Source organism: Sinocyclocheilus rhinocerous, unplaced genomic scaffold, assembly GCF_001515625.1.
Source record: "Sinocyclocheilus rhinocerous isolate Xijiao unplaced genomic scaffold, SAMN03320098_v1.1 scaffold1112, whole genome shotgun sequence".
In the NCBI taxonomy this organism is placed as follows: domain Eukaryota; kingdom Metazoa; phylum Chordata; class Actinopteri; order Cypriniformes; family Cyprinidae; genus Sinocyclocheilus; species Sinocyclocheilus rhinocerous.
The window spans coordinates 1,079,781-1,092,342 of NW_015657961.1; the positions used below are offsets into that span (position 1 = coordinate 1,079,781).

Consider the following 12,562-nt stretch of genomic DNA (forward strand, 5'->3'; position numbering starts at 1 on the left):
AGAAAGGCAGAAAGTATATGAACTGCTGATTTAGTTCTAAATGGTTTGCCAATTATGCAAGTGAATCTCCCTTTAAAAAGTGGCTTGTGCATCTGAACTGACTTTGTCTTCTGTAAAGCTTCTTTATAGTTGAAATGAGTTCGGTTCATAACTAATGAACTTTGCAACAGTGAGACTGTTAATGAACTAAAATGAATCAACATTGAACTAAATTGAGCTGAATAATGACACTATTGTCTTTTTAGAGCTACTTTACAGCTGAGATTATATTTGATTATATTTGTTTCATAATTGAGGAACATTGCAACGTTAATACTGTTATTTTCTTGTTTATTACTGTGAAGATGCTTTGAAAAAACCTGTATTGTATATAGCGCTGTACTATATTAGGGATTCCCAAACTTTTTCATCAGCCAAACCCCTTTGACGTAAAATATTTACTTGAAGTGTCCCTGAAATTTTGAAATTATTTAACAACATATTTGCATGTTTACAGTTCTCTGATGTTGGTTAATGGTCACATGATTTAAAGGTAAACCAATACAAATTTTCAGCTTGTTTTAGTAAACCAGTTCATTTAGATGTTACCACTTGAGGTTATGTGACAAAACACTTTTACAGTGTATTTCAGCCCAAAATCAAAAGAAAGAAAGAAAAAGAACAAAGAAAATAAGCCTATTTTTAGTATTATTACAATTTTTTTTGCATTGTGACATTATTTACCTCTCTCCTCGTTTTCATTGATTTTCTGCAAAAAATACTCATATATTCTTTATTTTTTATTCTGTAGTATTTATACACCATAGTATTTCTAGTATTGTCTTTGATCTAAATAATAAATATTTTGTATTGCAGTCATGAGAATCACCATAGAGAATAATGAGAATTTCTTGTCATGAAATGTCACAATCCTAAATAAATAAATAAATAGGCTTCTTTCATTACGCAAAATATGATTTCTTTTCTTCTTCGTCTTCTTGCTTTATTATGGGGTAAAATGTGACCTGGACGTGTTCTCATCAGATTCAGCCGTGCATGAAAAAAACTGTCAGGATATTAAACTGTGCTTTTGTTTTTTCAGCAACGTGACTTTAAAATATCAGGTTTGTCAGGAGCTCATATCTGGGCAGACTAACTCTAAATCTCTCTGTCCCTCTTCCTCTTTCATTCTGTCTTTCTCACTCAGGATAGCAGACATCTCTGCGTACAGGGCCTGAGGCGCTGTTGAGTGTGGCATCACAAAATTAGTGTTTGTGAGTAGATTAACACACTGTGTGTTGGGGGATTTCAGCTGCTCTGGCTAACACACACTCAGTGTCTGATTGAAAAGCCCATCCGATGCATACGGACAGAGTCAGAGTGCACTGTAAGCTGCAGATTCATGTCAACAGTCTTTAGCTTTATGCTAAAGCTTCACCAGCTGCTGGAAATTGTCCTGGAAAATGTAACAATATTTGTGTGTGTGTGTGTGTGTGTGTGTGTGTGTGTGTGTGTGAGAGAGACAACTCTTTATCTCTTTGTCAAAAGCTTGTTTGAATCAGTAAGCATTTGTGGTGTTATCTGACCAGCTCCGTGTTATCAGTAAACATTCATCACCATGACAGATGCACAGCATGCATGGAAATGTGTATATGTAAAATAGAATCACATGCGCTCAAAATACTAGCCACTTTTACTTACATACACTCTTAAAAATAAAGGTTCTTTTTGGCATCTGTGGTTCCACATAGAGCCTTTAACATCTATGAAACCTTTCTTGGTTCTTTTAAGACCTTTTCACTAAAAGATTTTGGGGGCAGCCAAAATGGTTCTTCTGTGGCATCACTGTGGAAATAATAATTTTTGGAACCTTTATTTTTAAAAGAATAGTTCACCCAAAATTTTAAATGTAAATTTTCACCCTCTGGCCACCCAAGATGTAGATGCTTCTTTAGATTTGGAGAAATTTAACATTTCATAATGAATGGGTGCCGTCAGAATGAGATTTCAAACAGCTGATAAAAAAAATCACAGTAATCCACAAGTAGCTGACACAACTCCATCAGTCAATTAACGTCATGTGAAGTGAAAAGCTGTATATATGTAAGAAACAAATCCATAATTAAGATGTTTTTAACTTCAAACCTTTGCTTCATGCTAAAATATGAGTCCTCCATCCATAATATTGATTTCTTCAGTGAAAAAGTCTCCTTTTACTGAATCAGGAGAGAAATGTTAACAGATCGAGCACTGTTTACAAGTGAAAACAGTTCTTAAGGAATATGTTGGTGGATTTTGATGTGAGAGGACAACAGGGGCCGGATTTTTTCACCGGAGGAAGTGTGTGTGGCCAGAAGAGACAGTTCTGAGTAAAATACCTTAATGATGGATTTGTTTCTTACAAACATGCAGCTTTTCAGCAGTGTTGTCTTGGACAATTCCCTAGACATTTTTAAAAATATAAGAGAGAAATGCATACTGGTTTAATTGGAACAGCATGAGAGTGAGGGTGAGATCACAGAATTTTTTCATATATGAATATTGTAATAATCACTCAGTGCCATGATATATATTAAAGTGCTTCATTATTTCCTTCCAGCATGCACTTAAGAGTCTTCTGATTGGTTAACTGCATTTGCACCTCGACTTCAGAAGCATGTCTTTTATTAACTGTTCAGCAATCCTAAGAAAATTATCGCCTAGAGGTTATAGCAATCTGTGTCTGCCACTGGGTAATAAGTGAAAGAAAATTCTGTCATCATTTTCTCACCCTCGTGTTATTCCAAACCCAACCCATTACTTTCTTCTGAGGAACACAAAAGCAGATGTTTGGCAAAACTTCACAATTGATCGTGCGAGTTGCAAGAATGGTGGCATCACTGATGTGGAATATAACACTATGGACTATGTTTTTGTCTTTTTGAAAAGAGCAGCATGAACATTCTTCTATAAATCTCCTTTTGTGTTACACATAATAAAAAAGTCAAATGAGTTTGGAATGGCATTAGAATTTCACTTCACAAAGACAAAACTTTCATTATCGAGTGAATTATTCCTTTGAATGGAGATTAGAGCTGAGATGAGGGTCAATGCCACTCTCTGAACTCTAATAGCCATATCCATACCTCTGTGAGCAGACTGCACTGGAAAAAAATGTTTGCCCCTCTCCCTCTTTCTCCTTCTCTCTCCTTCTCTCTCTCTTCTCTCTGTCCCAGTGGATGATCAGATTGCAGCGCTGGCTGCTCTGGTGCGCTCTGAGTTTGAATGTGACTACGTGCTACACATTTTTATGTCACTGTGTCACCAGCCAGAGAAACAGATTCCTGGAGTTGGCGCGCTCCTAGCGATGTGCAGAAACACATTTATGCGCAATGAGTTCCTCACATAAGTCTTACAACATAAATACATAAATAAAACATTATTATACATATCCATATTATGAAGACGGTTAATACAAGTGTTAGGAATGGTACGCTGCGCAACGATATCAATATTGTTTTTAAGGGCCAATTAGACAGTACGGAAATTATTTGTAGGGGCGGGGGATTTTTCTGTGAGTCATTTTTGTTTGAGGATGGTTTCACGCAACAATATATTGTTTCATTGGCTAACTACTTTAACTATATTTGAAACAAAACACTGACTGTAGCATTTTGGCGATGTACGGTTTTATTGTAACTGAAAGAGCTCGACCGTTGTACTGTTGTATATATATATATATATACAAAACCGAAACATTTAAGACCCTCCTCAGTCTTTTGTTTTAATTTATTTTTTGGGCTTCAAGCGTTAGTTGCCAACCCCCTCCCAAACCCCTCATAATTCGCACCCTGCTTTGAGGGACATCTTGTTTGAGCACTGCGCTCCCACGCAGAGGAGCGCACAGTCTCTTTGGTTTGGCTCACTGACTCCGTGTCTGGTTGGCAAAGAGACCGCGCGTCTCTGCCTGGAAGGGGTTAGAGGGTTTGCTCGTTTCCAGTCCTGCCCATTCTCACTCAAAGAGGAGGAACGAGAGCAACCAGTACTGCGGGAGTTTTGACACCCCCAGTCTTCAGATAGGATGCTGACACCTTCACACCAGAGAGAACCTGCTAAATATACCCACCGGTGCCCGTCTACGCAAGACAGAGAGGACGGAAATCAGTCATTGAAGGGAGTGACCCGACCGCGCACCCGCTGAAGCGCCCACAGCCCGCTGTCAACGAGCTGAGGACGCGCTGTCAAGAGACTCCAGACTTGGATTATGAAATTTTACAGCGCTGACTGACTGTGCAAGAATCTCCCGCTTTTCAGGGCTGTGAGTTTTCTTCTTCGCGTTATGGAACAGGAGACAGCGGTTCCCTTATCTGAGTGACAGGATCTCTCTCCAGCTTCCAAACTACCACGCGGATTCAAAAATTATTCATACACGAAATCCTGAGGATAACGGAACAGATTTTGAGGATGTACTGGAGTTTGCTCTGTGTGACTCTAACGGGATTGTCCGTGGCTCGCGCTCTAACGGGTGAGTTGGTTATTGTGGTGCGTTGTGTTGTTTCGGCACGGTTTCTCTGCGCACCCGAGAGCTCTGTTATGGTTATTACTGTTGTTTGTTATCGATGCTCACCTGTAGGCCTGCTGTTTCAGAAGGTAAACAGGTAGAAACCGTGTCTGATGAAGGGAGAGATCATTCGTTACGCACTACATAATTTATTGCTGTAAATAAGTTTACACCAGTTTCCACAAGGTAAAAAGTAAAAATGTACAGTTTGTTAACATAAGGAGCTATTTGATCAATGGTCAGGTTGATTTAGTAATATTAATATTATCATTTATTTGAATAAAAGCAATTAATTTAGACATTAGGCTACCTAATGTCGCATGCTTTTACAGTGTGTTTATTTTATAGTGTTTTTATTTTACAGTGTATATATTTTATTTATTCGTTTATTTCATTTTGTATTTTTACTTTCATTTTTAAGTTATTTGTGTATACATTTGATCATTCTTATTTTCATTTTTTTTTTTTATTAGATCATTTGTGTAAAACAAGTAGATAAGAGTATTCATATTGTGGCAGCGCTTGAACCATAGATGCTCCTTATGTTTGTGTGTGTGTGTGTGTGTGTGTGTGTGTGAGTTCGCGAGAGTTGGGTGTGTGTTATCAGACTCAAACACCCAGACACAGTGGCATATCTGCCCACCACGTCTGCGCACCCATATACAGTGACCCCTCTTAAGTACACGGAGTGTTGTGTTCAGCTCAGATACATTGATCGATTTCCAGGCGCAAAATCGATCCTCTGATCTGATCAGAGCGCCCTGTGTGACATTATGGGTGTCATGTTACTTTTGTGCAGTTTGTCACCAATTATCTGTACTAGTATGAGATGCATGTAATGTGCAGGACTGATATCTAAGTATGACACCCTGAGTTTCAGTTGTTAAAATGATAAATTTGCCTCTGTGCTCTGGTTTTTAGAAAGTCCCTGCGGTGGGAAAATCACAATCTCCAGCGCCGGGTATGTGACCTCTCCTGGTTACCCGTCTGCATACTCGGTGAACCAGCAGTGCAGCTGGCTGATCCAGGCACCTGATCCACAGCAGAAGATCCTCATCAACTTTAACCCGCATTTTGATCTGGAAAGCCGGGAATGCAAGTAAGTCTAACCAACATTACTGTCATGTAGGAAACCAGGGCGTCAGAAATGATAGATATCACCAAAGTCTGCTCTGGAATGAGTCTGTTATGAGCTATTTTCTAGGCATGCATATACAGCTTCTATTGTCTTGAATGGGAAAAGACCGGATTGGGTAATTGATTTTCTTTAAGAAAACCAATATGTTCCTACTGTCGCCGTATTCTCCAGTTTATTTTCTACAAGAGGTTTCCTTTCTGCTTATACTGTCTCTGGTATCACAGAACATCTACCTGGTTTCAGAGTTGATCAGTTTGGCGCTCAGATCTTGTGGTGTGCCACCTGTTGGTTGAAAATGAAATATTTCATATTTATGGTGCTAAATTTAGAAGGAGTTGAACTAGATCTGTTTAAGAACAAACGTCCCCGGGCTGTGATAATGGATCTGCATTTATCACTCAGAGGGATGTTTTTCCCGAGGAAAAAAAAAAGGGGGATGGTTTTCCCAAGAGGAAATCTCAAGAATGCGAGGAGTCAAAACTCAAAAAAAATGTGAAAGGCACATAGAACGCTGCGTATGGTTTCATTTCCATCAGTTTGATGAGGCTTCCAGCATCACATGAGTAATTAAGCTGATTGTTTTCTTAACGAGGAGGCTGACAGACACTGACATTAAATGATTGTAAGGTTGGAGGCAGAGCTTGTTATTGCCCTGCGGCTCATTTCAGTGGTTTAGTTAACAGCATCAGCACGCAAACACTCACAAGGCATTGTGTGGACTAAATCTCATAAATGAGATGGATTTGACGAGTCTCTCTGTCATTTTAAACAGCTCGTAAATAGGGGCGTAAATCAGCAGCTGTCAGTCACACAGACTTGGCTTTACTATTGGGTTGGATTTCAGTGCCAGGGGACCAATGAAAAGTCTGTTATGCTGAATGTCCTGCTGTGGGCCCCTGTGGGGGCTTGAAAGAGCAACAGACAGACCATGACCATCCCTTTATATCCATTTTCTCTTTCAGTCCATCTTCTTTAGTTTGTGTATGTGTGAGGGAGATAGAGATGTAAAAGAAGGGTATTGTTTAGAATGGCATGCTACCATGCTATGCATACTATTTCTGAAGTGTGCAGAGGGTATACTATATAGGCTATATGCAAACTGTATGCAGATTTTTTGTGTGACTAGAATGAGACACTGTATCAGATTGATCTACATCTTTTTTCCGAACTGTACAATACAATCAGAGCACAATGGTGTAAATACTGTATCCTACAATGCAATGCACTCAACTTCTTTTATATCCACTCCAAAAATGTTCTGTATCCAGTGTGACAAATGAACCAGAACGTATATCTGCCTTCTTCACTTATTTGATCAGGCTGCAAGAGTTTAAAGAGTTCACCCATCAACCCATGTAATTTCAAACCTGTATGGCTTTCTTTCTTTCATGGAACACAAAAGAAGATAATTTGAAGAATGTTTTAACTATTTTTGTCCATACAATCAAAGTCATTGGCATCCAAAACATCTTTGGACCACTGAATTTCATTGTTTTGACAAAAAAAATATTGAGACATTTTTCAAAATATCTTCTTTTGTGTTGCACAGAAGAAAGTCATACAGCTTTGGAACAACGTGAGTGTGAGTAAATAAAATCTCCTTTAGACATTTTTACACAAAATGTAATAAATTCAAAATAACCATGTTTTATTTCAGAGATGCTTATTGGACGCTTACTGCAAATTTAAATATGTAATGAGATCACACTTAACATCCAGTATACAGTATATGGTACACAATATAAAAACGGTAATCTCTCATTTAAGAAAAGACCAAAAAAGCTACAGAAATCAAAACTAAAAGATAAGAATCGGAAGAGTCTTCGATGATGAGTCAGTCTGAATCATCAGTCGAATCAATCGTAACATAAACTCTGAAGGTCATCAAGTTTGGTGTTGGGTTTAAGCGACTAATTGTGTAGCATAAACCACATTTTCATTCACATTTGATGTGTTTGCTCTGGATTTAAATGTACAGGATTCCAGCTGGAGATGTTTATCAAGCTTGTAACAGAGATCTTTGAAAAGCTTAAATACAAATACAAAAACTGCAATAGATATAGACACACATCTCTGACTGCAATTTGGACGGATATACAGATGGATAATTAGTCAAGACTATTCAAAACAAGAAGGTCATCAAGTTTGGTGTTGGGTTTAAGCGACTAATTGTGTAGCATAAACCACATTTTCAATCACATTTGATGTGTTTGCTCTGGATTTAAATGTACAGGATTCCAGCTGCAGATGTTTATCAAGCTTGTAACAGAGATCTTTGAAAAGCTTAAATACAAATACAAAAATTGCAATAGATATAGACTCACATCTCTGACTGCAATTTGGACGGATATACAGATGGATAATTAGTCAAGACTATTCAAAACAACCATTCTCGCCCTGAGCTTGGTGTGAAACTGTAACTCAGCACTGGTATTACATTATTTTCTCCCAGAATTCCAAAGAGTTCCAGAACTTTCCCATCCATTCAGAAACATTCACTGGGCTTAAATGTTCTGTCTCAAAATGCTGAAGCCAGATGCCAACATAAGTGTCTGACTGTCAGTGCGTGCTGTGGAATGTCTGGTGTGTTTTGGACAGACTACCATGAATGTGCATCGCAGAACAGGAAGGTTAATCAGAACTTCACTTTTAACTTGGACCAGATGCTGCTGTGTTGTTCTTGGACTGCACATCAGTTTTTTAGCTGTGGCAAAACTTGCAGAGTTTATGGTGAACATTATTAAACGAACCCTGCGGAAAAGCCCAGGAGACCACCACAAACACTGTATTCATTCCTTCCTGCGCTGCACTGCAGAGAACAAACACATCGGATAATCTCACAGCCTTTTATTTCAACATATTATAAAACAGAGCAGAGCTGGTTACAGCTTTCAGATGCTGCATGAGTTTCTGACTAGTGAAAACCATTCACGTCTTCATTGAACTTTTAATTACAAGTTGTAATTCAGACATGATGGTTGTGATGACAAAAATGCTAGCGGCTTCTGCTGTTAAATGTAGTTAGATAGCACTACATATTCATATTCATATTTGATATGCCATTTTATTATAGCCAATGCTACCTGGTACGCTTTCTTTATTCTTATAATGGTGAATTAAAGTAGTGCTTAATTATTTTGCTGTCATCAACAACAAAGCTGCACATGGATCAATTTTGGCGTTATGAACGTTGCCATGGAAACAAATTATATCTGAGTCTGAGGATGCGAACAGCTCCAAGTAGAATCTCCAAGTTGTCATCTTGTAATTATGGTAATTCCAACATGGCATGAATGCAGCATTAAACTACAGACTATTGCTTTTAAGTTCTCATTGAAAAAGCTTCTGGACACAAAAGCTGAACAATATAGTACCATGTTAATTGAAAAGGACAAAATAGACATGCTAAGAGATCAGATATTTTGGTATTGGATTCAGGAGTGTGGAGTGATGCTGTTATACATTTTTTTTTTCTAATATGAGCATTTATTTAGCTCAGCCTGGCTGGTTTGTTTACAGTAGTAGTTGTATTCTAGTTTTATTTAGTATCTTAGAGGGTCAGTGTGTGTGTTTCTAATCCATTCTTGTCTTATCTGAGATGTCGGTCCTGCAAATGCCTCTGGCCCCAGTCAGTAATGTAATTAGTGTGAAATCAGTCACATGTGTTCCTGTGCCACAACACACACACACACACACACACACATACAAACACATAATCTGTAACCTTCATATATCATGTAGAGACAGAAATGCAGTTTTCCATTTCAGTTTTGCTTGTCGTTTTATGATGTGTGTTCCAGGAGAGAAAACACAAGTAGTTTGCTGCAGCATTCATGAGGATTAATTCCTCTCAGCCCCTCTACACACACACTTACAGAGTAGGAATAATGTTCATCATTAATGGCTTTGTTGTGTGGGAATGCTTTAATAATTCTGCACATATGAATCATTAATGACACTCTGTTTCTCTCTCTGCACCTTCTTAACAGCCCTCCTTAACACACTCTCTTTCACACACACACACACACACACACATTATTGCTAAGGCAAGCATCACTATTACTATTAGTCATACATAGTGTTAGAGATTTGAACAAACTGCTAACTCTTAAGTATTACATTTTGGCATAACTTTGCACTACTTAATGGATATGAATGATACCATCCTAGTAAACGCATGTTAAAAACACTCTAAACACCCCAGCAACCACATGGCAATGAGTTAAAAACACTCAGAACACCTAAGAAGTGTGTAGCAACGAGCTAAAACCACCGTTCAACCGTTTAGCAACATGCTGAAAAACACTCAATATATCCTAGCAACCGCATAGCAACCACCTATTTATCAGCTACCACACACCCAAGCAGCAGTCCCCAATGGAGTGAATAATGTGCCGAAATTAAACAAACAAATCCAGTATTTTGCAAACAAACTTGATCTGCTTTGCAAAGGAAAACTCGACTCGCAATCAAACAGAAAGACATTTGCAAATACAATGGTCAGAGTGAGCGAAATCGCAGAGGTGTAACAAATAAACGTATTGTGCTTTACAAATATAAATGCATGAGCGTACATCATATTTCACAAATACAATCAATGCTACGAATTGCATGTAACCGTTAAACAAATACCAAATTTAGTGCATACAAATGCTGGTCTGTTTGATTGTGAGACACTCGCACTTTTATGCGATCTTTTGGCTTGATTTTCTCACAAATGTGTCCAGGCCGATTTTCTCACAAATGCAGTTGAGCATTTGAACCATGTAAGTATGATTTTGTAACTCTGATGAGAGCACTCTCAGTACTATGGTACGGTCCATAACCTGACTGGAAGTCCTCACAGATACCATTTTTCTCTAGGAAGGAACATAGTTGTGAGGATACTGCCTTTGATTTATTGTAAAACATAATCAGACACTCACACTTTATCATTTTCCTCTCTCTTTCATACATTCTCATTTCTGTAGGGACTGAATCAGCTGCAAACCTCCAGAACAGAATCCTGACAGTTTCATTGTTGGTTTATTTTACTCTCAATAAGTCACTATATCAGCAGCTTTCACATCCACCTGTGTGTCTTGCTCAATAGCAGTATATTTTTCAATCCAAAATCACAGACATTGTGTTTCTGAGTTTCTGTCTCTGTCTCTATAGAAAGTGGGTGAGTCTGTTGTAATCACTTTCTCTCTCTCTCTCTCTCTCTCTCACTCTTATCAGATAAAACACACTGCAGCACAGAACTCTCATTCAATTCATTAGAAACATGCCTACACTTACTGACCCCTTTGTTTTAACCCCAAAAAATTCTGTATTAAAATAATTAAATTTATTAAATGTATAACATTTTCACATTTCACATTTTCACAATTTACACATTTCTTTAGTATTTTTACAGATTTCATCTTAAAGGGATAGTTCAGCCAAAAATGAAGATGTTATCTTCATTTACTCACCCGCAAGTTGTTCCAAACCTGCATAAGTTTCTTTCTTATGTTGAGCACAAAAAAGATATTTTGAAGAATGTTGGTAACCAAACAGCTGACGGTAGCCAACAGGGCCGGATTTATGCATAGGCATTCTAGGCACGTGCCTATGCTCGCTCGTCCAGGGGGGCCCAAACACAATGAAGAGAAGAGATATATAATATTTTTGTTATACTATGGGCTATATGAGCAAATAAATATAGCAAACAATAGGTTAAAAAATGACAAAGTATTTCCATGTCTTCCACCTTTTTTATGTAGACTACGGAAATAAAGCTTTCTTTCTCCGGTTCTCTCTCACAGACGCACACACACGCACTCGCGCACACACGCGGAGACGTGACCAGAAACTTGTTGTCAGCGCTGCCCCGCAAATTTATCAATAAAATAGTTTTGCAGCTGAAAAGCTACATGACATTTCTCAGTAGCGAGGTTCTTGAAGCAGTTTAACTTAAAGATTCGCTATTAGTAGATGCTGCTGCTGAACACTGCTGAGAGACGCACAGACGCAGCGTTAGCCTGCATATCAATGGCTCAAGCCTCTGTTATTAGCTCTAAAATGACGTTTTGGAATTTGCAATGGAAGGTTTATGAGGTGCGTAAAAAAATAGTTCAACACACACAAGATTTCAGGACGGAAACATGACAAATGTTTTGAAATAAATCATCTTACCAATGTCTTGATGTGTGGTGGTGACTCCAGGGCGTTAAAATTATTAGAGAGACAATGCACTCCTGAAGTGGTTATGTGGCCACGTCGCTTCGCCTATTAATGGAATGGTCTTTCTGAGTTCTCAAACAAATTAAGAACTACATTCGATTTTTATTGACTGCAACGCAAGCGCTTATTGCGATAGAAAACACTGTAACAGTTTCACTGATTAAGAAATATTTTTGTTTGCTTGGGTGGTAGCTAATGTTAGGCCTATTATATTAATAGGGAAGGGGGGCCCAAAAATTTGTTTTGCCTATGTCACGAAAAGAGGTAAATCCGGCCCTGGTAGCCATTGACTTCCATAATATGGAGAAGAAAAATGTCTTATGTGAAGTTAATGGCTACCAGCAACTGATTGGTTGCCAAAAGGAGTTATAGACCAGAATATCAGTATTTTAATAGATATATGAACAATTATATCATACAGACACAAGCACAAACATTTGCTTGACCAGCCACAACATCAGCATAACTCAGCAAAATTATTTACTTATTAAAATACTGTAACAGTTTCACTGATTAAGAAATATTTTTGTGTGCTTGTGTGGTAATATTAGGCCTATTATATTAATAGGGAAGGGGGGCCCAAAAATTTGTTTTGCCTATGTCACGAAAAGAGGTAAATCCGGTCCTGGCCATTACTCCAGTCTAAAGTGTCACATGATCCTTAAGAAATCATTCTAATATGCTGATTTATTATTAGA

The 12,562-nt window shown here is 38.1% G+C and overlaps 1 protein-coding gene across 1 annotated transcript in view; it reads left to right on the forward strand.

Moving 5' to 3' along the window:
* Positions 1–3,887: 3,887 nt before the first annotated feature.
* The window catches only part of LOC107721698 (neuropilin-1a-like), a 27,579-nt gene continuing 18,904 nt past the window's right edge, over positions 3,888–12,562 (forward strand). The window contains exons 1-3 of the mRNA XM_016529835.1: positions 3,888–4,483; positions 5,441–5,618; positions 10,815–10,821. Coding sequence (XP_016385321.1) covers positions 4,423–4,483; positions 5,441–5,618; positions 10,815–10,821 — 246 coding nt within the window. The 5' untranslated portion in view covers positions 3,888–4,422. The remainder of the gene's footprint in view (positions 4,484–5,440; positions 5,619–10,814; positions 10,822–12,562) is intronic.